The sequence below is a fragment of the Dreissena polymorpha genome, chromosome 8 (genome assembly GCF_020536995.1).
Source record: "Dreissena polymorpha isolate Duluth1 chromosome 8, UMN_Dpol_1.0, whole genome shotgun sequence".
Lineage (NCBI taxonomy): Eukaryota > Metazoa > Mollusca > Bivalvia > Myida > Dreissenidae > Dreissena > Dreissena polymorpha.
The window spans coordinates 37,426,498-37,450,675 of record NC_068362.1 but is presented as its reverse complement, the minus strand read 5'-3'; the positions used below and the strand labels follow the sequence as shown (position 1 = coordinate 37,450,675).

General features: G+C 34.7%; 1 protein-coding gene across 6 annotated transcripts in view; it reads left to right on the top strand.

The window, feature by feature from the left end:
• The first annotated feature begins 36 nt into the window (after positions 1-36).
• The window catches only part of LOC127841391 (coiled-coil domain-containing protein 150-like), a 58,036-nt gene continuing 33,894 nt past the window's right edge, over positions 37-24,178 (top strand). For 3 of the 6 annotated variants that reach the window (XM_052370208.1, XM_052370207.1, XM_052370206.1), the window contains exons 1-6: positions 64-157; positions 13,339-14,468; positions 16,317-16,509; positions 16,882-17,006; positions 18,006-18,191; positions 20,915-21,044. In XM_052370208.1, coding sequence (XP_052226168.1) covers positions 14,202-14,468; positions 16,317-16,509; positions 16,882-17,006; positions 18,006-18,191; positions 20,915-21,044 — 901 coding nt within the window. In that variant the 5' untranslated portion in view covers positions 64-157; positions 13,339-14,201. Of the gene's footprint in view, positions 158-13,338; positions 14,469-16,316; positions 16,510-16,881; positions 17,007-18,005; positions 18,192-20,914; positions 21,045-24,178 lie in introns of all 6 variants that reach the window. The other 3 variants (XM_052370203.1, XM_052370205.1, XM_052370204.1) reach the window with 2 other exon arrangements.

Below are 24,178 nucleotides of genomic sequence, written 5' to 3'. Positions count from 1 at the left end.
AAACATTTTGTAATGAAACAACGAAAACATCCGAGTAGGCATCATTTCGCGTGAAACTTCACAACAAGATTCAACAAGAGAGCTCGTTCAAAACTTTAAATAACTGTGCATTTATTCAAGGAATACGAAACTGCACATTTAGGTTAAGTAATTCGATGTATGACAGCGTTCTTGGGTTATTTATATATACAAATGCCATCGTTGATAACTGATTTGAATTTCAAATATATTCTCTGCATACTGTCTAACTGATTTACAGAATGAATTTTTATTTCCCCAAATAAAAGGCAAATTTGGGTGTTGCGTTTGTTTGCCCTTTCTTGAATTGACCATTCGTTAAAATGTCATTTTTGAATTTCGTTTGCCATGCCTCTATGCCTTCCTGGGAGGCATGCAAAATTTACAACTGGCCTTTCAATGTGTTCTACTCGGCAGCCGGTCTGTCCTGTAAAATTTGGACTGTCTTTTGCCTAATCTGCGTACTGGGACTTAGTGGCATAACCAGTGCTCACGCTGCTGCCAGACATTATCGCCAATGGCGATTATTTTATCCAACTGGCTATTATTTCTTAAAATTGTCTAGAAAAAATGGCGATTATTTTATCCGCCTACATAAAAAACAAATTGCCACTAAATGTTGTCCCGCGATTGCGAAACGCCTGCAAATCGGGCCATCAAGCAGGAAAAATCGATAACGAGATTACCTGTGTACACACTCGACCCTGTGTATTGTCATACACGCGTCAATAACTTCTGCGACATTGTGGCCTAGAGCATTTTTCTCAATCAGTGTCCGACAGCAGTGATATATTTCGGAAAAAAACGTCTTTAATCTCCCTGTGCTTTACCAATTATCGGTAACTGTTAGATCTTTGTTAATTTTTCGCCAATTATTATTTAATCGTCATTATTGAAAATCGCCGCTAATATTGTTGGCTGGTTTTGTTTTGCACGCCGTTTTTTCTGCAATTAGATTACGTTGAACATTGCTTGATGAAATAATTATTTAATCGCCATCAACTTATTATCCCCGTAATTACCGCTGTTTGTCGTCTGCTTTAACATAATGATTCCAATTTTTAACCAGGTAACCTGGTTTTCCCAATTCAAAGGGACCCGGCATATGCCATGGTCGGCTAATTTTAACGAAACACGTGTTTGGAATTACACTAAGGTGGTGTATTTTAACTCACGCGCTGTGACGTTAATTGATGTAAACATGATCGGCATTGCGAAAGTGTTATTTTTGGAATAAATCATTTACAATTGATATTGGCCTCTGCCTACAATATTGCGGCCGATGGCAAACGCCGTATAAAGAGATAAAGTAGTCGAACGATATGCACATTTTAGATTATGCATATTAATATTTTAGATTATGCATATTTCATGTGCAAAACGCGTACAATTTTTCGGATTACCGTTTTCGGATACTGTATTTTTTTCGTCCATTATGATTTATTTTCGAAGTTCATAACAGCAAAAATAGAATGACGAATACACATGCGGTGATACGGAAGGTGTGGTTTATAATATTTCGAGTATTCACCAAAAATTGCAATTGGAAAAACTATAAAAAATAGTATAATTAGTGCTCTGGGTGGGTTGGGGCCTCTGCCCTTAATTCTTATGTGTATGTAACTGTAGCTGAGATCTGGTTTGTTAAGTCACACCCACAACATTGATTGTATTCTTTATTGTATAGCCATGATAATATTTTATAAGAAAATGACACACTGATATTATGCTTGTTTTTGAGTATATATATATATATATATTATAACTTAAATCAATAGATATACATTTAATAAAACATAGATAAAATGAGATTCATGGTTTTTTCTTTCTTTTTGCCTTCAGTACCGTTTTGCGGAAAAGTCCGCATATGTTTTGGCTATTATTTTTTTAAGGAAAAAAAATATGGCTATTATTTTCTGAAGGCCAGAGTGAGCACTGCATAACAATCTTATTATTAATCTTATTATAAATTATATGTATATCAATTTGTGTGGTTGTAATTGCAATTGTGATAGGATTGTTTTATACCCGGGTTCTTCTATTCACCTTGAATAAGGTTGTAATTACATAGAACAAACGCAAATGATCGTTTAAACTCACATTTTTTTTACTATTAGATCAAAATTAAATAATTCGTATCAGAGTAGTTAACCATGCAATATATTGATAGTTGTATATCAGTGTATAAACTAGTCATCAGGATCAACCTGATTACCTTGCCCTTGATGAGAAGGCTGACCTAAAACTACGTGTGAATGTCAGAGTTTATTTACAGGTCATCGCTGCATCTTCACAACTACCTTATGTGCTGACCTGCGACCTAAAACTACATTGTTTTTTTGTTGTTGTTGTTTTTTCAAATAGTTGCAACATAATACCATAGTTATAATAGTGTTGAAAACAAATATTATGTATAAACTATAAATATGTTAACTATTTAAAACAACATTTTAAAGGGAGGAAATTCACATAAATACAGGGAGAAAATACCGCCCTGTTACACAATTAAAATTAATAATTGTGATGATACCTTGATCCCAGCAATGAAACCAGGCTTTTTTAATATTATATTCTGTAGCCGGTAGATCCTGTAAAAAAAAGAAGAGGTCCTGAATTTTTTCACAGTTTACAGAACTGTTCTGTCTTGTAAAAAAATATTTAGATTGGATTTGACTGGCTTGCAGTTTACAAACAATTATTTTAGCCAACCTTTTGAACTTTAAGTATTGAATTTTTCAAAATTTCTTTCAATGGCATCTGCACATATCAAATATAAATTATCATTGCAGTTTGTCAACCAGTACTGGATAATCAGTTCCGATTAATTTGTATTTAATTTTCCACAATGCCCCAATAGAAACAAAATGATTAGTGTCTACGGTATACATAAGGTAAAGGAATAAATTAACAAAGTTGAAAAATAAAATAAAAAAATAAATAAATAGATAAATTAACAAAGTTTCAGCAAGAAAGCTTGTGTATAATGCTTACGGGGGGGGGGGGGGGGATAAATGCAGCAAAAAGTTTACCGGAACTGATTGAATGTTATGTTTTGAAATGTGCATCATGGCCATAGAATGCTTTATTATTTTCAAATAAACATTTTGCTGATTGAAGACAAATGCCATTACAATGTTTTGAAATACTAATTCTGTAAGTTGAATGATATTTAATAATTTTCGGAAGGGTGAACTTTAATTGGCTATTTTTAACAAAAAACTGCATATTAAATATGCTGTCTGGCCTTATCTGTTATCATACAAAATAAATTTTACCCTTTATTTTAACATCTTCTCACATTAAAACTAAATCCCGAAATAAATTATTGTGGTCAAAGGAATTAAAGTTTTTTGCTGGGTTATTCTAAACTGGTTTACTGACTGTATATAAATCCATTTGTAATATATGTAGTACATCATCATCCTGGTAAGAAATCCAAAACGTCATATATTTAATACATTGAATTGATGGAATAACCTTTTTTATATAATCAAATGGTTCTCCCAATTATTGAGCGTCTCCCAGTATCGATCATTTTGTTGACATTAAGAATGAGGCGCTTGGGATGAGGTCACATGCATGGGCTTCGAGTATTTTATTCCAATAACATGACTATCCTTGAAAAGAAATATAAACACAACCAAAATGAGGAAAAACAGGTTTAATGGCATTAAAAAATCTGGCTTCAACTGAAATAATATAAATGTATCCATATTCCATGCATTTTAATGGTCCTCGGCATTAGATTTCTGCAGAAATGTCAAAAGGAAGCTGACGACTGCATGCACTACTGAAGTGGTCAAAGTACAACACATTAAAAAAAAGCACCCACTCTCATGAATTTCAGAAAAAATATATGAAATCATCTTGAAATCTAGCTTAAGAGCACTGCGTGCACATTGCGTCAGGCCAACACGCATGTTCTGTGGGAATACCCCCGTTTTGATTGACATTTATTATATCAAATTTTTATATAGATCATCAAATCAAATTTTAAGTTAAGTTGGCCTCATGCCTATTGCAATAAAATGCTCTTCCATTTTAGATGTGACGTCTCGATACCAGGTAAACAAGGCGTGTAGTGAATGTTATTGCAGCAGTGTTTGGAACTATCAGCTTTGCATGGTTAAACAGGCTGTAAATAAACAATTTTGACATGGATTTTATGGTATCAATTTTGACATGGATTTTACGATAATTAAATAAATCTGTTAAAGTAACTTGATTAATGCTTCATTATTTTTATTTGTTCAGAAATTCGTTAACTTGTTTCCTTAATCGCTTGATACACGGTAATCGAAGGATAAATAGTCCAAATCACTACAGGACTATCACATGGGGCAGATTTTTAACAATATAGTTTAATGACATGATAAATATGAGCATATTAAACAAAATCCAAATTAAACAAAAAATGTATTTTTTATTTTTTTTAAGTGTCTAATGATTATTATGTCTTAATTTAATTTCAAAAACATGTTACAAAGTATATAATTAAAATTTAGATTTAGAAGTTTAGTTTGAATTGTTATAAATAGTTATCTTAAATTAGTTGTTCTCAAATTTGTTGACTTTTAGAGTGAATTGCATTTTTTCCCAAAATGACTAGGGAATGGCTTGAAAATGGTGTCAATATTTGTTGATACTATAAAAAAATCCCCATTTTGGTCCATTTTGTACACAAAACTGCCAAAATTCGTCATTTTATAGATTAAAAAAAAATCAAATTAACTATACTCCTTTTCCCAAAAGGGCTAGGGAAACTCCAGAACAAGTATTGCAACAAAGGTCTGAAAATAATTTCAATGGCTACTGCTAATTTAAGCCCGTTTAACGTGAAACAATCTGTATTGTACACAAGGCAACATTTATTTACAGTTTGCAATATACTTCAACTAACATTGGCTCTTATTAGCTTTTAACAGAAGAAAAAGGCTAGGGTACTGAATGATTTTATTACTATTGACAAATTTATTATCTTAAACATGTGTCAGTGTATATAAACAATGATATAAAATAGTTAACCATATATACATGTACATGATCATACAACATTTGTTAAATTTAACTATCTTTTAGTTGAAAGTTTTTATAAATAATTGTTCTTAAATAAATATTTAATTGCATCCTTATAATTGTTAAACATTTCTGAGATAAAGATGTGACAATACTGTACATTCGCTAACAGGGCCCTCAATCTATCAAATCTGCGGCCAAATTCAACTGCAGTCCCCCACCTGAAAAGTACACTTTTTTCCCCTTTTGGGGGGAAATATTGCCCCTGAAATAAAAAAATAAATAAATTAAGATGTGTCTCATGATTATTATATCTCAATTTAATCTTGTCAAACATACTAAATTATGGAAAAAGAAATGAATATAGTGCAAACATGTACAAATGTAATAATGAGAGAGTAAGTAAAAAATCCCCCCAAAAGCGAAACGCCGCAAAAAATCCCCCTCATGAGTGAAGCGACCCCTTTCACCTAAAATTGATTGCTAGTTAAGCTTCTTCTAGTAATCATGGCTATCAGGTGAATTTTCATCTACATAAAAATTTTACTCCTCAGTACCTTAGCCTATATAGTTGGTCTTTTATTTAATGTTATGTAATATATTACTTAATTGTCATGCTTAAAAGAATCTGTTTTTTATTTGCCTTTTAAGAGCTCACAAATCATACAAAATTGTCTAAGATTGTGAATAATTTACTAACATTGGTTAATGTAAATGAAACTTATCCTACAGCTAAATGATTTTATAGAACATAATAGGACCTATACAAAAAAGATAATGTTTATCCCACACCTATGTTTATCCCACAGCTTGTCATGTACGTGTGGAGGAAGGTCATAATTATTACTCGGAATCAACTATTAATTATTCATTTTTAGTAAAATTGAATCATATTTAACAAAACAAACAATTTGATACCAAGATGTGATATATTTTAAACACAAAATGCAACACAAACAGCAAAAAATTATTCACACGTCAAACGACACATGTCGTTTTCTTTCCCGGTAAATCTGGTAGTAGAGGTATGATGAACAGAAAAAACAGGTTACATGTTTTTGTCCCCTACCGGTTTCACTTGAGGGGACATATGGTTTGCGCTCTGTGTGTCTGTCTGTCAGTCTGTCACACTTTTTCTGGATCATGCGATAACTTTAAAAGTTCTTCATATTTTTTCATATGCACGTCATTTCATTTTGTTCCTACGTCAAAAATTCTAGTTGCTATGGCAACATTTTTTTTTTTTTAAATCTGACAATGGTGGAGTCGGTAGGAGCCATATATTGCTTGGCAATAGTCTTGTTTTTATTATTTTGTAGGATAAATAGAATACTACAGTATGTAAGTGTGATTGTGTACTTAAAGCCTCACTATGTAAATCTTTCTTCACTCGTGGGATAAATTTAAGTACACAATCACACTAACATAATATTCTCTATATATCCATTCTGTGACATCCAGTAATATCCTGGCCTGTAATTTTTTGCAAGTCTTTTTTTCCGTCACCCCTCTGGACACTTTTTTCCATTTACAGTAAACAGATTGGGTAATCACTTGACAAAGAAGATGGCTTGTTTTGGTGTTAACCCTTAAAGCGCTGGAGCTGAATTTTAAAGGCCTTTGCAAACAGTTTGGATCCAGATGAGACGCCACAGAACGTGGCGTCTCATCAGGATCCAAACTGTTTGCTATTCTGATAGTATTCTTTGAAACAAATCGAAGAAAATGCTAATTTTAGAAATTCTGCAGACGACATTTTAGCAGACGACAAATTTCCCAGCATGCAAAGGGTTAAGCATTAATTTCAGAGTAATATTTGCTCTTTATCTTGACTTTACTCATGCACATTTTATTAGGGGGAGCTGTAATTTTGTGTCCCACTAAGAAATTTCGCAGCGAGCAAGGTTGAGATATAGAGGAAATATTTACAAAAAATAATTGCTATTCACTTTCTTGCTGTTAAGTGGCTGGAAAGTGAGCGACATTTAAACAATTGATACAAGTAATAAAGGGTTTACGACGCAGAAACAAACCTGTCTCGGCATTGACGTAGCCATCTTTTTTGTCATGTGATTACGACCCCTCTAGTAAATAAATGGACTGCTGTGCTAGAAAATATACAGCATAATATACATGTAAGGTGGATCTGTTGATGTCGATTGATGACCCATTGTGCAGTTGAAATGAAAGTTTAGATTTATGCAATTGATACCCACTATGAAAAAAAGAAATATGTATTTTAAAGTCACACACCTTGAAATGAAATACATGTTAATCAAGTTTTAAAGCGCAAAAAAGACGGATTTCTACCTTGTAACCACCAGATATATTCTAATTGGCATAGATAAAATTAAATCTATAGCCTAGTTAGCAAGTAATTTATTATTTTCAAACGTTACCGCTTTTAAAACCAAAAGTAGGATTTCTAGACGTAAAATTGTCCATTTCAACAAATGTGATTATTTTTTAGTTATATATATATTCTAATTGGCATAGATAAAATATGTTTCTTATTTATACTTAAATTTACTATGCCATGTTTTTCATTTCAAGGTGTGTGGCTTTAATAATTGTTATGAGTATTTCCACAAAAAATGCCCCTTATCAAGAGTGTGCATGGGTAAAAAAAAACTTAAAACTTGACAGAGAAGTGACATACTGTGTACTTGACATAGAAGTGACATACTGTGTACTTGACATAGAAGTGACATACTGTGTACTTGACATAGAAGTGACATACTGTGTTAACAATATAACCAGCCATTTTTTTCCTTCTTTGTAAAGTAACAGAAAACGACACTTTCCCAATAGCTGTCCAAAAAATCACAATTGAAGGTTTAAAAAATAAAATAAAAATAAACTGCAACATTCAGTTAATTTCCCTATGCAGCTCTATTTCTTGATCCAAAGTTCATATAAAATTGACAACTTGACAACACTTACCATTTATTTGCAACAAATCAAATTAAAACACCAATTATTTCCCAATCTGAAGACTTCATGACGAAAACTTTCCCAATTTAATTTTTTTTGCACCAAATTTTCCCAATTGTGCTGGTATCAGTACTTTTCCCGATTGGGCAATTAAAAGTCGCTGAATGTAACATAGTTTGTGTGTTGCTATATTTATACTGCTATAAATTATCTTATGCCATTAGTGTTGTTTTTTATGCCCCCGGTAGGGTGGCATATAGCAGTTGAACTGTCCGTCAGTCAGTCAGTCAGTCAGTTAGTCAGTCTATCCGTCCGTGTGAAAACTTTAACGTTGCCCATAACTTTTGCAATATTGAAGATAGCAACTTTATATTTGGTATGCGTGTGTATCTCATGAAGCTGCACATTTTTAGTGGTGAAAGGTCAAGGTCATCCTTCAAGGTCAAAACTAAAAAAATACAATCCAAGGGAAGTAATAAGCTTTAAAGGGGAGATAATTTCCAAACCTGTCAAATGATATATTGAAATTTTATTTCAAAGCGGCGCAATAGAGGGCATTGTGTTTCTGACAAACACATTACTTGTTTTTGCCAAATTTAGGCTCTGAAATTTAGCCTCGATCTCAACAAGTATATATGTTTCCCAAATGACAGCTTTAAATTTCAAATTGAAGGTTAAACAAAAATACTAAAAAAAAGATTGCACTATTTAGTTCATTTTGCCATTCAGGTAGAGCTATAATTTGAACACTAGTACGCATGCTTTTAATATTCTCAATTGTAAATGTTTTGTTTTTGAAGAAAAGCATAACCCCCATTTCCCAATTTGAGTCAAAACATTATGATTTTTCCCAATCCAAAGGGCCCCATTCCCAAAATTGTGAGACAACACTGGCAATATGTTATGTATGTGTGTAGTTTTTTATCATTTAAGATTTTTTACTTGTTAATCTTTTAACTGAGCAAACCAGGTTTCAGGATTTCACATTAAAGCCATTGTAAATATGTCTCCTTATGCTCTGTCAGTTTGAAACTAGGTTTGACTTGAACAATATTTCCCCCTTTCCCCCATAAGAAGCAAAGTGAAAATGGCTATCTAAGTATCTAAGGGTTGGAAATGAAGCCTTTACAACTTGAATCTAGTAAGAAAGGTTTTTATTTAAATTAAACTTTGTAAGGGACTACAAATGCATCAAAATACGTATCTAAGTGGTAAAGGGTTAAACTCAAAATTCCTGAAGAACAATAGTCACTATACTGTGTGTTTATTGATGACTGTCAACTACATGTACATCAGATAAGTCAGGCATTCTACATGATTGTGTACTTTTGATTGGGATCAGTAGGTTGTCACAGACTCGGGGTATTATTTACTGCCCTGGGTTTAAATATAAAATGTCTTTGGATTGATATCATGTATCAATGAAGTCCGGCTATCATAGAGATTTTTATAGTGCATTATCATTGAATATGAATAGGCCTGATAAGTTAACTTCTAAAGGTATATGTATAGATCATACAGTCTTTGTGATATCACATCCTTTCACCCTTCAGATTCTCAATTTGACGTGTGTAGTCCCTTAGAAAATCTATTTAAATTGAAGACTTTTCTTTAAAGATTAAAGTTTTGAAGGCTTCATTTCCTACCTAAAATACTGAGGAGCAGCAAACAGCATACAACCTGATTAAAATACAAGTTTCACACAGGCTATTCTGGTTTTGTGCTGGTTGCATAAAGCTATTCTACAAGTTTCACACTGGCTATTCTGGTTTTGTGCTGGTTGCATAAAGTACAAGTTTCACACTGGCTATTCTGGTTTTGTGCTGGTTGCATAAAGTACAAGTTTCACACTGGCTATTCTGGTTTTGTGCTGGTTGCATAAAGTACAAGTTTCACACAGGCTATTCTGGTTTTGTGCTGGTTGCATAAAGTACAAGTTTCACACAGGCTATTCTGGTTTTGTGCTGGTTGCATAAAGTACAAGTTTCACACAGGCCATTCTGGTTTTGTGCTGGTTGCATAAAGCTATTCTACAAGTTTCACACAGGCTATTCTGGTTTTGTGCTGGTTGCATAAAGTACAAGTTTCACGCAGGCTATTCTGGTTTTGTGCTGGTTGCATAAAGTACAAGTTTCACACAGGCTATTCTGGTTTTGTGCTGGTTGCATAAAGTACAAGTTTCACACAGGCTATTCTGGTTTTGTGCTGGTTGCATAAAGTACAAGTTTCACACAGGCTATTCTGGTTTTGTGCTGGTTGCATAAAGTACAAGTTTCACACAGGCTATTCTGGTTTTGTGCTGGTTGCATAAAGTACAAGTTTCACACAGGCTATTCTGGTTTTGTGCTGGTTGCATAAAGTACAAGTTTCACACAGGCTATTCTGGTTTTGTGCTGGTTGCATAAAGTACAAGTTTCACACAGGCTATTCTGGTTTTGTGCTGGTTGCATAAAGTACAAGTTTCACACTGGCTATTCTGGTTTTGTGCTGGTTGCATAAAGTACAAGTTTCACACTGGCTATTCTGGTTTTGTGCTGGTTGCATAAAGTACAAGTTTCACACAGGCTATTCTGGTTTTGTGCTGGTTGCATAAAGTACAAGTTTCACACAGGCTATTCTGGTTTTGTGCTGGTTGCATAAAGTACAAGTTTCACACAGGCTATTCTGGTTTTGTGCTGGTTGCATAAAGTACAAGTTTCACACAGGCTATTCTGGTTTTGTGCTGGTTGCATAAAGTACAAGTTTCACACTGGCTATTCTGGTTTTGTGCTGGTTGCATAAAGTACAAGTTTCACACAGGCTATTCTGGTTTTGTGCTGGTTGCATAAAGTTCAAGTTTCACACAGGCTATTCTGGTTTTGTGCTGGTTGCATAAAGTACAAGTTTCACACAGGCTATTCTGGTTTTGTGCTGGTTGCATAAAGTACAAGTTTCACACTGGCTATTCTGGTTTTGTGCTGGTTGCATAAAGTACAAGTTTCACACAGGCTATTCTGGTTTTGTGCTGGTTGCATAAAGTACAAGTTTCACACAGGCTATTCTGGTTTTGTGCTGGTTGCATAAAGTACAAGTTTCACACAGGCTATTCTGGTTTTGTGCTGGTTGCATAAAGTACAAGTTTCATACTGGCTATTCTGGTTTTGTGCTGGTTGCATAAAGTACAAGTTTCACACTGGCTATTCTGGTTTTGTGCTGGTTGCATAAAGTACAAGTTTCACACAGGCTATTCTGGTTTTGTGCTGGTTGCATAAAGTACAAGTTTCACACAGGCTATTCTGGTTTTGTGCTGGTTGCATAAAGTACAAGTTTCACACAGGCTATTCTGGTTTTGTGCTGGTTGCATAAAGTACAAGTTTCACACTGGCTATTCTGGTTTTGTGCTGGTTGCATAAAGTACAAGTTTTACACAGGCTATTCTGGTTTTGTGCTGGTTGCATAAAGTACAAGTTTCACACAGGCTATTCTGGTTTTGTGCTGGTTGCATAAAGTACAAGTTTCACACAGGCTATTCTGGTTTTGTGCTGGTTGCATAAAGTACAAGTTTTACACAGGCTATTCTGGTTTTGTGCTGGTTGCATAAAGTACAAGTTTCACACAGGCTATTCTGGTTTTGTGCTGGTTGCATAAAATACAAGTTTCACACTGGCTATTCTGGTTTTGTGCTGGTTGCATAAAGTACAAGTTTCACACTGGCTATTCTGGTTTTGTGCTGGTTGCATAAAGTACAAGTTTCACACTGGCTATTCTGGTTTTGTGCTGGTTGCATAAAGTACAAGTTTCACACTGGCTATTCTGGTTTTGTGCTGGTTGCATAAAGTACAAGTTTCACACCGGCTATTCTGGTTTTGTGCTGGTTGCATAAAGTACAAGTTTCACACAGGCTATTCTGGTTTTGTGCTGGTTGCATAAAGTACAAGTTTCACACAGGCTATTCTGGTTTTGTGCTGGTTGCAAAAAGTACAAGTTTCACACAGGCTATTCTGGTTTTGTGCTGGTTGCATAAAGTACAAGTTTCACACAGGCTATTCTGGTTTTGTGCTGGTTGCATAAAGTACAAGTTTCACACAGGCTATTCTGGTTTTGTGCTGGTTGCATAAAGTACAAGTTTCACACAGGCTATTCTGGTTTTGTGCTGGTTGCATAAAGCTATTCTCACTTTGCTTCTGAGCCAAAAAGTGTTAACTTGTTAAAGTATTGCTTGTACAGTTTTGGTGATATATGTTTTATAGAAAGAGTTTAAGCAATTTGTTAGTTGAACTTAACTTAGCCCAAATATCGTCTAATGAACATTTATCCCAAATAAAAACTGCATTTAAATCAGTGGATTTATTATGGTTTTTATGATTTTTTTCTTGTATTAAAAGTCTGAATTTAGGCACATTAAAGTCAATTGACACTCTGATGATAAATGACAAGCATGACATTTGCATGCATGTTTGCGCAAAATAGCTGGGAAATAACCCAACATACTTCAAATCTGTGTAAGATTAATTTTGTCAAAATTGTGTCTTTTTGATCAAAAATAAAGCTTGCAGTGAGAGTGGAATTTTAAAGTAAAGTAATTTTGGGGGTAAATATATAACTTTTAAGCAGGTAATTTTGGCCAAATTTTGGTCTCTAAAAAACCCTAGTGTATTGTAAGTGCAGGGTTCCCAGCCAATCTGGAAATCAGGGAAAACCTGGAAAAAGACTTTCACTTAACTTCCAGTCAGGGAAAAGTCAGGGAACTTGGGAAAAGTTCCTGAAATCAGGGAATTTTGTTTGGTCAGACTTTCCCGACATTCTCTTAGTACTGTTGTTCCTGTTACTGATTAAAAATGTTGAATTTCTTAACAATATCTTCCAATTATTGTTGCAAAACAAACATTAAATGAAAATACATGAAAAGGCGAGGAAAGGATGGCTGTAAGGGGAGATGAGAGGCCATTGCTTTAAAATTGCATAAATATAATACATGTTATTGTCTGCAACTGCTATTTATTGAGGGTGTCTAAAACAAGAAAATTTTTATTTTCCATCAGGGATAAATCAGGGGAAAATCAGGGAATTTTGTTCATACAAAAAGCTGGGAACCCTGAAGTGTATTAATTAAATTGTTACTCTTTCTGAAGCTTTCCTGAAAAATGTGTTTTAAATTTATTTGTCAGATTAGCAACATTATCCGACATAGCACCAGTACAAATGACTGTAATAACTTAAGAGAATACTACCCCTTTAAACCCTGTAAGATTCTCTAATATTTGTTCAATCAAGTACACTAGTTTGTCAAATACTGGCTATAAAACACCATGTAACATAGGAAGAAAAAACCTACTTGAACTAGAGTCAGAAGTCATATAAATTTTCAAGATTATTTTTTCTCCATTTCAGACAGTCAAGAGCATTCTGCGAAGAACAAATAAAGTGTGGGGTAGAAATGTGAATTTATTGGAGCTATCTTGAATTTTTTTGTTCCAAAATCATAGCAAGTCTGAGGAAAGCAAACATAGCGAGTATGAAATCTGGAGTGGCCTATGATGATTGCTGGATAATTGCTGAGTACAATCGCGGCTATAAGCCCAGGTGTGACAGCGATTGTTTGCGCAAGGCTTCCTTTGGTACGGGCCAGTAGCTTAATAAACGAATGACACCCTCAAGCAAACTGCCAGCGTTATCATTATTACTGCAATATACACGCATACTATGGAAAGTATTGGATTAGTTTGAAGTGAATTTGGGTTACTCTGCAAGTTTGGATACAGTGAAGTGGAGATTCTTACCTTATACTTTGGTGAACTTATTAAAAGTGTAGGGAATGAATGTTTAACACAATTAAATGTTCATCATATAACTGTATGATGTGAAACTGTTGTTTTATTTATTTATTTATTTTTCAAGACATTTACTTAAGAACTTTAGAAATGGTTTTGGTTTATACATGGTACATCTTGATTTAGTTGATATGAACAGTTTTATAATACATGTGAAAACAATATGTCTATTAATTGAGCTGATAAGATAAATGGTGAATATTTGAGAATTACTGAAACAAGCAACAAATGGTATCAAAGAAGTGCCATCCATGAAATGTACAAGTATGATGCAATTTCAGTCGGCTAGGTCAATACATCATGTACATAGGATTAATGGATTAGACCTTAATGAAAGTTCACCAAGGATTAATAATTTAGACCTTAATTAAAGTACATCAAGGATTAATGAGTTAAACCTTAATTATATAATTAAGAGTCAAGATGTCACTACGTGCAGTTATACCACCGCTATCAGTCAACAATGGACCTTCCAAACAGAGCTATGAAGTCCTGGAGTCAAGGCTTCGAGCGGCCGAAGACGACACCAAACAGCTGATAGATCAGTTGGGGGGCATGGGCTTTGATAATCCAGGACCTGGGTCAGGTGAAAACGGGCGCAACTCACCGTATCATCAAAATGGACGCGATTCTCCGTATCAGCCAGTGTCACCTTTTCGGGGACAGACAAGGAATGTTAATTATAATCAGGTATTTGAATAAAATATACTGTACAAACAACTTACTTTTATTTAATAAATGTCTTTAATTCTACCATGGCCTTTATAACAAGAAAACATGTTATCATATTAGCATAAACACAAGAAGTGACGTTAACGTCTTACAGATTTATCGTTTGGCAGAAAATACAGTCCACTCTCGTTATCTCGAAGTCGGCGGGAACAAGAAAAAATATCGAGATAACGAGAGTTCGAGATATCCGATTAGGCGTTTTCAAAGAAATATGAGACAAAAATTTACCTTGTTTTTAACATCTGAATACCAGCTAAGAGGTCTAACTAAAGCTGTCACCGTGTGGAATAATACTCTACCTGATATATAGGCGTTTTTACGAGGCACTATTAATTTTGCTATTTAAATGCCTAAAATGACGTTTTAAGTATAACATGATTGCATGCGGTTATAATATTTCTAAACTGTCGAGAAAACATCCGGTAATGTTGCTATTTTAAGTTATGATGCAATTGACGTCCAATCAAGACGAGGGTCTTCCATCTGATCGTGCGTGAATCACGTTCCGGAATACTGAACTGTATATGTACATTTTGTAGTTTGAAATGCAAAGTTCAATCGATTATTAGAAAAAATATAACTAAATGCATTTTGGAATATTGTTTGTAAAAACAATTAGTATTTCGGCCTTTCGGCAGGCTGTGTATTAATTGCAGTTAATTGATGTTAAAGTGACAGTTAAAGTGACAGACCTTACTCAAGTGTTAATGGCTAACGACATTACACACGTGTGATTATTGATGCAATTAACTAATCAATTTCCTACCGCACAGTATTGGGAGCAGTCGGGCGAAGCGAAACGGTGAAGTATCAAAGGAAAATTTCTCACCTTTTGCTGACACTGGAACAGTTATTCGCACTTCGAGATAAACCACAGTAAAAACATGTAAAATCGGGACTCGGGACAAAGTTTAATATCAAGATATCGAATTATTCGACATAACGCAAATCGACATATGCGATGTTTATTTATATAGATAAAGAAGGAAAAAAGTTGGGACATTAAGCTTACTTCGACATATCGAGAATATGGAGATATCTGATGTCGAGATAACGAGAGTGGACTGTAGATATATAACAAAATATTTCATAATAAGAAAATTTGATCAAAGTTGATACAATAGCCTTTTTGTAATAATACAATCAATAATTATTGTCATTTTTAATATATAAATTGTGCTCTAAGAAACAGGGGCTGAATGCATTGGCTTAAAGTGTTTTTGAAGATTAGCCTGTGAAGTCCATACAGGCTAGTTAGGGACAACACTTTTGTACTAAACTGGATTTTGGCTAAGAAGGGCCTTCCTTTAAATGACAATACCATTAAAGTGGAAAGTGTTTTCTCTGATTAGCTTGTGTGGTTTGCATCTGCTATCTGGTTGGACACATTACGCACTTTACATGCATGCATTTATCCCTGTTGTCTCAGAGAGCGACTAAGTTTTATCAAATTTATATACAACAGTCTTTAAGAAATAATTTATACAGATTTTTATCATTTTTTTGCCCCCGGATCAAATGATCGGGGGTATATTGTTATTGGCCTGTCTGTCTTTCTTTTTGTCTGTCATTCCGTCATTTTGTCCCAAAACTTTAACCTATCAGTAAAGTTTAGCAATAACTTTTGAAATATTGAACATAGAAACTTGATATTTGGCATGCATGTGAATCTCATGGAGCTGCACATTTTGAGTGGTGAAAGGTCAAGGTCATTTTAAGGTCAAAGGTAAAAAAAAAAAGAGCGGAACATTAGGGGGCATTGTGTTTCTGACAAACACATCTCTTGCTTTTATAAATTATGATCAGGAAAACTTTGAGAAGTTCAAGAGCAGCTACGAGAGCCTTGTGACTCGGGTCTGTAAGAATGAGAGTGCCCTGCAGAGCCTGAAGCTGACCCTGGTGAACCTGCAGGGGGACCAGAAGCTCAACACCAAGCAGGATGTGAGAGAGATGAAGGAGAAGTTCCAGTATGCCCGGGAAGCTTACGAACAGGAAATAGGTACGTCAGGGCTCCCATGAGCCTTATTCTGGGAGAACAAGGCTTAATGCATGTGCGTAAAGTGTCTTCCCAGATTAGATTTTGCAGTCTGCACAGGCTAATCAGGGACGAAACTATCGGAGTGCTAGGAATTTCTCATTTACAATAGGAAATAGGTAAGTCAGGGCTCGCAGTAACTCGCAATGTGTTCAGGTTTTATGCTGTTTGCAGCTAACCAGTATCTCATGGTTGGAAATATTTTGATGCCTTTACTTTGATCTAGTAAGAAAGGTCTTAAATTAAATGTAACTTTCTAAGGGACTACAAATGCTTCAAAATATGTATCTAAGTGGTAAAGGGTTAATATTTTATGATAAATCCTAATGTTTGCAGGCAAGCTTACCCGGCAGGTAGAGTATTTGAAGGAAGAGCTGGGGTCAGAGGTGACTGCAAAGGAGAAATGTCGGGATGAGATACGGGAACTACAGAGGGCGCTAGAACAGTCCACGGAGACACGGGTATGGTCACAGTGTTTTTTCACCATTTTGGGAATGGAGTGGAGTCCCTTTTGATAGGGAAAAATCACGTTGTTTTGGCTAAAATTGGAAAATTAGTGAGTTGTTATTTGGCTTACATATTTTATACTAAAATTGAGCGATAAACTAACTGTTGAGATTTTTTAATTGCAGTTGGGGCATTTCCATATTTAGCTTTATAAATAACTTTATGGTAAAAATTAAATTAAAAGGCTTGAATTATCATAAATTTCTGAGCATTTTGCATCCTGATTTTGTATAATTTTTGTTCATATAATGTCTGCCTAAAGTTAATGAGGTCCTTGGTTCGATACCATCTTAGAGCATTTTTGAGATCTCCAAATAAATTAAACATTTTCACTCAGAGTAAACAGACTCAATAGTGTTTCAATTATCTTTAGGCTTTAGAGGTTATCAACTATTTTTTAAAAAGGTCAAGTCTTTTATGTGGCATTTATCCCAATATTTCAGCAACAGTCTGGGAAAACAAGGCTTAATGCAGGTGCTTAAAGTGCTGTCTCAGATAAGCCTGTGTAGTCTGCGCAGGCCAATCAGGGACAACACTGCCTGTCTTATATTGATTTTTTTGCTATGAATAGATTTCCCTTAAATGAAAAATAGCATTAGAGTGGAAAGTGTTGTCCCTGATTAGCCATTGCAGACTGCACAGGCTAATATGGGACTATTCTCTAAACGCATTTGCATGAGGCCCCAGTTTCTCAAAGCACAGCTCATTTTTATTGTAAGTATGCCCCAAATTGCTTTCAATATGTATGACCTTGACCAGTATTCTGTAGATGGAGACATTGTTTCTACCGAGGAAACGGACTCAAAAGTTTTTGAATCAGATTAAAGCATTTAAGACATTATAGAGCTTGGATAAATAGGTGAGGTCTCTTATGACTCATCCTTATATTTATATTGAGAGAATGCCCAACAATATTTTCAAAAAGTGTGACCAGCTTGACCTGTATACTGTAGATGGAGGCGGCCATGACAGCGGAGGGCTTGAACATGTCACAGGCTAAGCTTCAGAAGCGCATCACTGAGCTGAAGGAGGAAGTGGCGCGGGAACAGAGCCTGCGTGCCAGCCTGGAGGAATCCCACAATACACTGCTCACGCGCGTCAGAGAAATGGAGAGTCTTGTGGAGACTGAAAGAACTGGGGTTTGTTCTTGGAATTGTTGGCTTAAAACTTTACAACTTAGATATGTATTTTAACGCATTTGTAGTCCCTAAGACAGCTAAATTTAATTAAAGACCTTTCTTACTATATTCAAGTTTTAAAGGCTTTATCTCCAACCCTTAGATACTGATGAGCATCAAACAGTATAAATACTGAACAGAATGCAAGTTACTCACAGGCTGTTCTGGTTTTATGCTGTTTGCACATAGCCATTTTCACTTAGCTTCTGAGTGGGAAAGGGTTAAGTTTCTGCTCTGCTTTAATGCATTTAAGCCTTTAGGTGTATAGAGTTTGAATAGAGCCAAGTTTGTATGACAATGATGTGTTGTTAGCTCATCTGAGCATAATGTGATTGCCTTTTGTCTGTAGTCTGTTGTGCATCGTCATTGTATTGCTTGTGGACACTATCTGGGCTGACTTTGAAAATAATTATGTTTTGTTTTTTTAAACATGGTATTGGGTATTCCTGCTCAGAACAGTAAATTTCTGTTGGCCCTCTTGTTTTTGGTAATGAGCTTAGATACTAAGAGATGCCATGTGAAATGTGAACCGATACCAAAGATTTGCCACATAAACTGTTCCATCAAGTTTATGTAAACTAACAGAAGCTTGTTCCTTTAAGAACATGTGACAATGTCTTCTTATGTGGCAATTAGCTAAGCATTTTTTTTCTGAAGATTGATGCCCATAAAGAAGCTGTTTTCATTCCACAGAATACTCTTATTTAGTTCAAACCTATTTATTTTAGCTTGATTGCATAGACAGCCTTAGGCTTATTTGAAATGCTCACGAGTCCGTTCCCTGGGACTAGAACAAGTACTTGGTTTCTATGGGGGAGATCAGATATCACCATATCCATAGAACAAGTACTTGGTATCTATGGGGGAGATCAGATATCACCATATCCATAGAACAAGTACTTGGTATCTATGGGGGAGATCAGATATCACCATATCCATAGAACAAGTACTTGGCATCTATGGGGGAGATCAGATATCACCATATCCATAGAACAAGTACTTGGTATCTATGGGGGAGATCAGATATCACCATATCCATAGAACAAGTACTTGGTATCTATGGGGAGATCAGATATCACCATATCCATAGAACAAGTACTTGGTATCTATGGGGGAGATCAGATATCACCATATCCATAGAACAAGTACTTGGTATCTATGGGGGAGATCAGATATCACCATATCCATAGAACAAGTACTTGGTATCTATGGGGGAGATCAGATATCACCATATCCATAGAACAAGTACTTGGTATCTATGGGGGAGATCAACTAGAACAAGTACTTGGTATCTATGGGGGAGATCAAATATCACCATATCCATTATGCCACTGCAACCTTTATTCTTATTTGCAATGCATGCATATAAAACACGTGACTTTGTGGGGTGCTTTTTTAAAATAACTTTTTAAAACAATGTTTTTTAAAAATTTCACCTAGTGCATAAAAGACAGATTTTTATGCTGCTTATAATTGCAATATGAAATACATCAGAATTACTTTATTTATTAAACCTGTGTTCTTGTTAAAAAAGTCCTTGTGTACTGCACGGTTATGCTTCACTCAACTTGAAATTTTATCACCGATTTTAGGTGTATTCAAGGATTTATTCTTATACCTAAAGATATCGACCCAAACTGCAAGAAAAACTGTCTTTTATGCACCAATGATAAAAAACGAAGTGAAGTAACCAAGCAGTGTCACTGTAAGAATTTACACCTGAAATGAGTAAATTGATTATTTATTGGTTTATTTTCTTGGATTTTTTTTTCCTCGCAATTCAGGTGATCTATAATATTCAATTTTTCCATCGCCAGAGCTGAGGTTTCATCGCATTGGCGATCAGGCATTGGGTTAATTTTGCAGACTGGTTCTTTGAGCATGAAATAGAAGCAAGAAAAAAAAGATATTGACAAGTTAATTTATTGATTCTAGATCTAGCTCATATTTAGAATAAAAATTTACTTAAGAATAACAAAGTTTTGATGGTTGTGTTTGATTAAATACATGTACTTTGGATAACCACCATTTAAAAATTAAAACAGATACAAATCAGTGTGTTTGGTTGTTCAAAATTGGGTCCGGTAACTGGCCCTTTTCACCATTGGAAAAAATTGTATATTTCTCCAAGCTGGAAACTAAAAATTCCCATTAGCAGGTTTTGAATTCTCCAATCCAGCGTTAATAAATATAATACTGAAAACACTTATTCTCAATTTTGAAGCATTTTTAGCAAAACAACAACACTAATTTCCCAATTTTAGTACAAAACTCAGTGAATTTTCCCAATCCTATGTCACCAGGCCCCAATCCCAAAATAGTGAGAAAAAAGAAACACTGATAAAATATTGACATGTTTCCATTAGAATGAAAGTTTTTCATGTTTTCTCAGACTATGCTGATATTTTGAGTGGCAGGTGCATGTTTATTAATTCTTTGATTCCAGACTTGCAGAAAATGGCAATAATGGTATAAAACAGTTATTGGCATGTTTAATGTTTATTCAAAAGCAGTCATTTAGTTTGGACTCATATCCGGAATGACATGGGCTAAATGCATGTGTGTAAAGTGCCATACCAGATTAACTGGTGCAGTGTGGACAGGCTTATCAGGGACAACACTTTCTGTGTTAAACGGCTTTTTGTTTATAAATGACATCCTAAGACGTTGGCATGTTTTTTCAGGTGCAGTCCCTGAGTTCAGACTACGCTCACATCCGTAATGACAACGAGACACTGCGAGAGCTACTGAAGGAGGAAACCAAACGCAAGCAGATTGCCGAGAGCAGCTACAAGATGTTGTGTGATGACAAAGGTGGGCACTGGGGATGGATGTTAAACAAATTGAGCCTCATTTTGGGAAAACTGGGCTAAATGCATGCAAGTAAAGTGTCATCCCAGAATGGCCTGTGCAGTTGGCTTATCAGGGGCAACACATTCCGCCTAAACTGGAATTTGTTTAGAAGAGACTTCTTTTAGATAAATAGATCCATAAAAGCGGAACAGTGTGGTCCTTAATTAGCTTCTGCAGACTGCACAGTCGAATCTTGGATGATATTTCATGCACATGCATAAGGCTACTTTTCCCTAATTCTGACTCAATTAAATTATAGATTTCTAGTTAGCTTTTGTTAATTTATTTATATAACGTACATACATTTATTATCTGTAAGCAATAAGTATAAGAAGTTGTAGAGAATTATTTATTTTTTAGCTAAGTTAATCATAGAATAGAAAGAGAAGTTTATGTCAAAACATTTACTATGCCTGCATGTAGCTTATAATTATATTCTAGACATGTTGGTTCATAGTCACTGTTACTTAAAATAGCTTGAGGTTTTATCGGGTATTTTTTTTAAATTGTGTTTTGCTGGTATCATATGTGCAAACCTTGCTTGAGATGACAGTTAGGGCCATCAAACTCAATGTTATTTTAAATAGAAGAACTGTTTTTGGCTCAATTATTTTGAGTTTGTAGTGCGCTGAAAGTTTGTGTGAAGGTAGCTACATATAAAATTTACTTCGATTGGTATTGCTGGATTATTTTTATTTTTAGTAAGAATAAAAAGATGAAAACCCGGTTTTGTTGTATTGCAGAGTTTCTTGTAAAATCCAGAACAGATTGAAAATCCTGGTCCGCAAAATGTTCCTTTATCTGAATAAAATAGAGCATATTGGTTGGATTGGTGGAATATCAATTTTAATTCATGAGTGATCATACAAAATAATATTTTTCACAAGTTGTGCAGCCATGAGTGAAAATATATTTCTATAATGTTCATGAGTAATTTAAAATTCTGAGATATTTTACCAAATATAACAAATTTTATCTTTTAATCATATGATTCAAAATGATTAATTTGGTATTTGTGCTAAAATAATTACAACTTCTGTCACATTTATATGAATGCTGCATTCTGATTGGATAATTTGTTCACATGACCAGGGGTGGCGAAATCTCAAAAAACTATACTTGTCCAGGGACAACCATTTAGGAAATTTAACTTGTCCGTTGCTGAACTACACTTGTCTGTTAATGTTTATATAAATTATAAATGCATTTATTGATTAATGTAAAACAATGTGGAATATACCAAAATAAGTATGATTTGCTAGTTTTGTTTATAGTTGTATTTCAATAGTACATTCATTATAGCAGTATATTATAAACAATATAAAGACTTTCTAAAACTTTTAATCATGCAAAGCTAGTGTTATTAGAACATGTGTTGAACATAAGTACATCGTAATCTTAACAAATTAAACTAGTCCAATATGTGAACCTCATCAGACTGAGGCTCCACTACTGGTAGCAATTTGATTATCATCAACTGGTAACCATTGAAAATCTGTTAGCCAAGTTTCTTGAAATGTTCTGGTGCGTTTACTTAGATCATATTTTTTATCATAATCTTTCTTAATTTTTTTGGGAGGTGGACTGCTCAAAGCTTCGGGTTTCTGCTCCGTTGTTGAAGATTTAAAAAAACTAAATGTTCCATTTTTACCATTAAAGTCATCTTAAATAACAAGGTAGACCGTGTTTTGATTATCTTACTTTGATACTTTTTATTTCCGTCTGATTGTAAAAATAAAGAAACCAGTCTGTACACTGTCTAACAGTCGGGCCGAATGTTTAAAATGTGGCATGCTCCTGGTCTCTTATAGAATAAGGGAGATCACTGCGCAGGAGAGTGCCCGTATTTTAGCTTGATTGCTCCGCAAATAGCACTGACAATGTTATCGCATGTCAACAATCGGTTTTGTAAAACTTAATTACGGCTTTAATACAATGTATTTTTTTGTATACCTGGACCCGACTTTTAAAAAACTTGTTGTCCACGGACAACTTAATTGAAAAAAATCAGTTACCCAGACAAGCAAATGTACGACTCGGGCAACTCGGACATTTGATTTCGCCACCCCTGATGACCGGTTTTTCATTTTCCAATAAACCCACTTCGTATGCAAATTTAAACATGAATATTCATGGTGCTACTTTCTGGTCATAACAAGTTGCAAAAATGACGTTTTGTTACACGCGAAACTTAATGACTTGTTTTTTATTGCAATAGTGAAATGACATTATATTTGTTACGCGAACTTCAACGATATACCTGTTTGCTGGAGATGAAACCGAAACTGAAAATAGATTCATGCGCTAGATTAAACAGGACTTTTATGACCCTTGCCACAATAGAATTTAAGCTTTAAGATCATTTTGTGTTGTAATTATAAGCATTGAATAGCATTTTTCTGCATTTCATCGGTGTATGAACTGTCGGGAAAAATACACCTAATTTATGCATTAGGCGTAATTTTCCCGACAGTTCATACACCGATGAAATGCAGAAAAATGCTATTCAAACTTAAAAACAAATTCATTTCACAGTATAACATTGACATTTATCAATCATGTTCACTGTTTGAAACAGTGAATTACCGGTATCAGTTTAAAGTCAATAATATTTCTATATAAACGACCGGAAAGCATAAAATAAATTAGCAGTAACTATGGCTTTCCAGACATCTCATACACACCTACATAGCGTGATAAATCATTGGTTGCTGGCACATATGGGTTTATAACCCATCAACTAATTTGTGTGAAAAGCAGTTTGGAGGGTAAAAATTAATGATCTTCTAAACTATTGACAGAAATGTCTTCCTTGTGAATATATTATGATTAAAAATGCAAATTTTCTCCTCTAATAATCAATTCAGTATTTCTGCACATCTCCTTTGCAAACTTACATATGATGCATATTGTATTTTAACCCTTTCCCCCCATAAGAAACAAAGTGAAAATGGCTTTTGCAACCGGCATCAAACCAGAACAGCCTGTGAGTAACTCGCTGTCTGTTCAGGTTATATGCTGTTTGCTGCTCATCAGTAACTAAGGGTTGGAAATGAAGCTTTTAAAACTTAAATATTGTAAGAAAGGTATTTAAT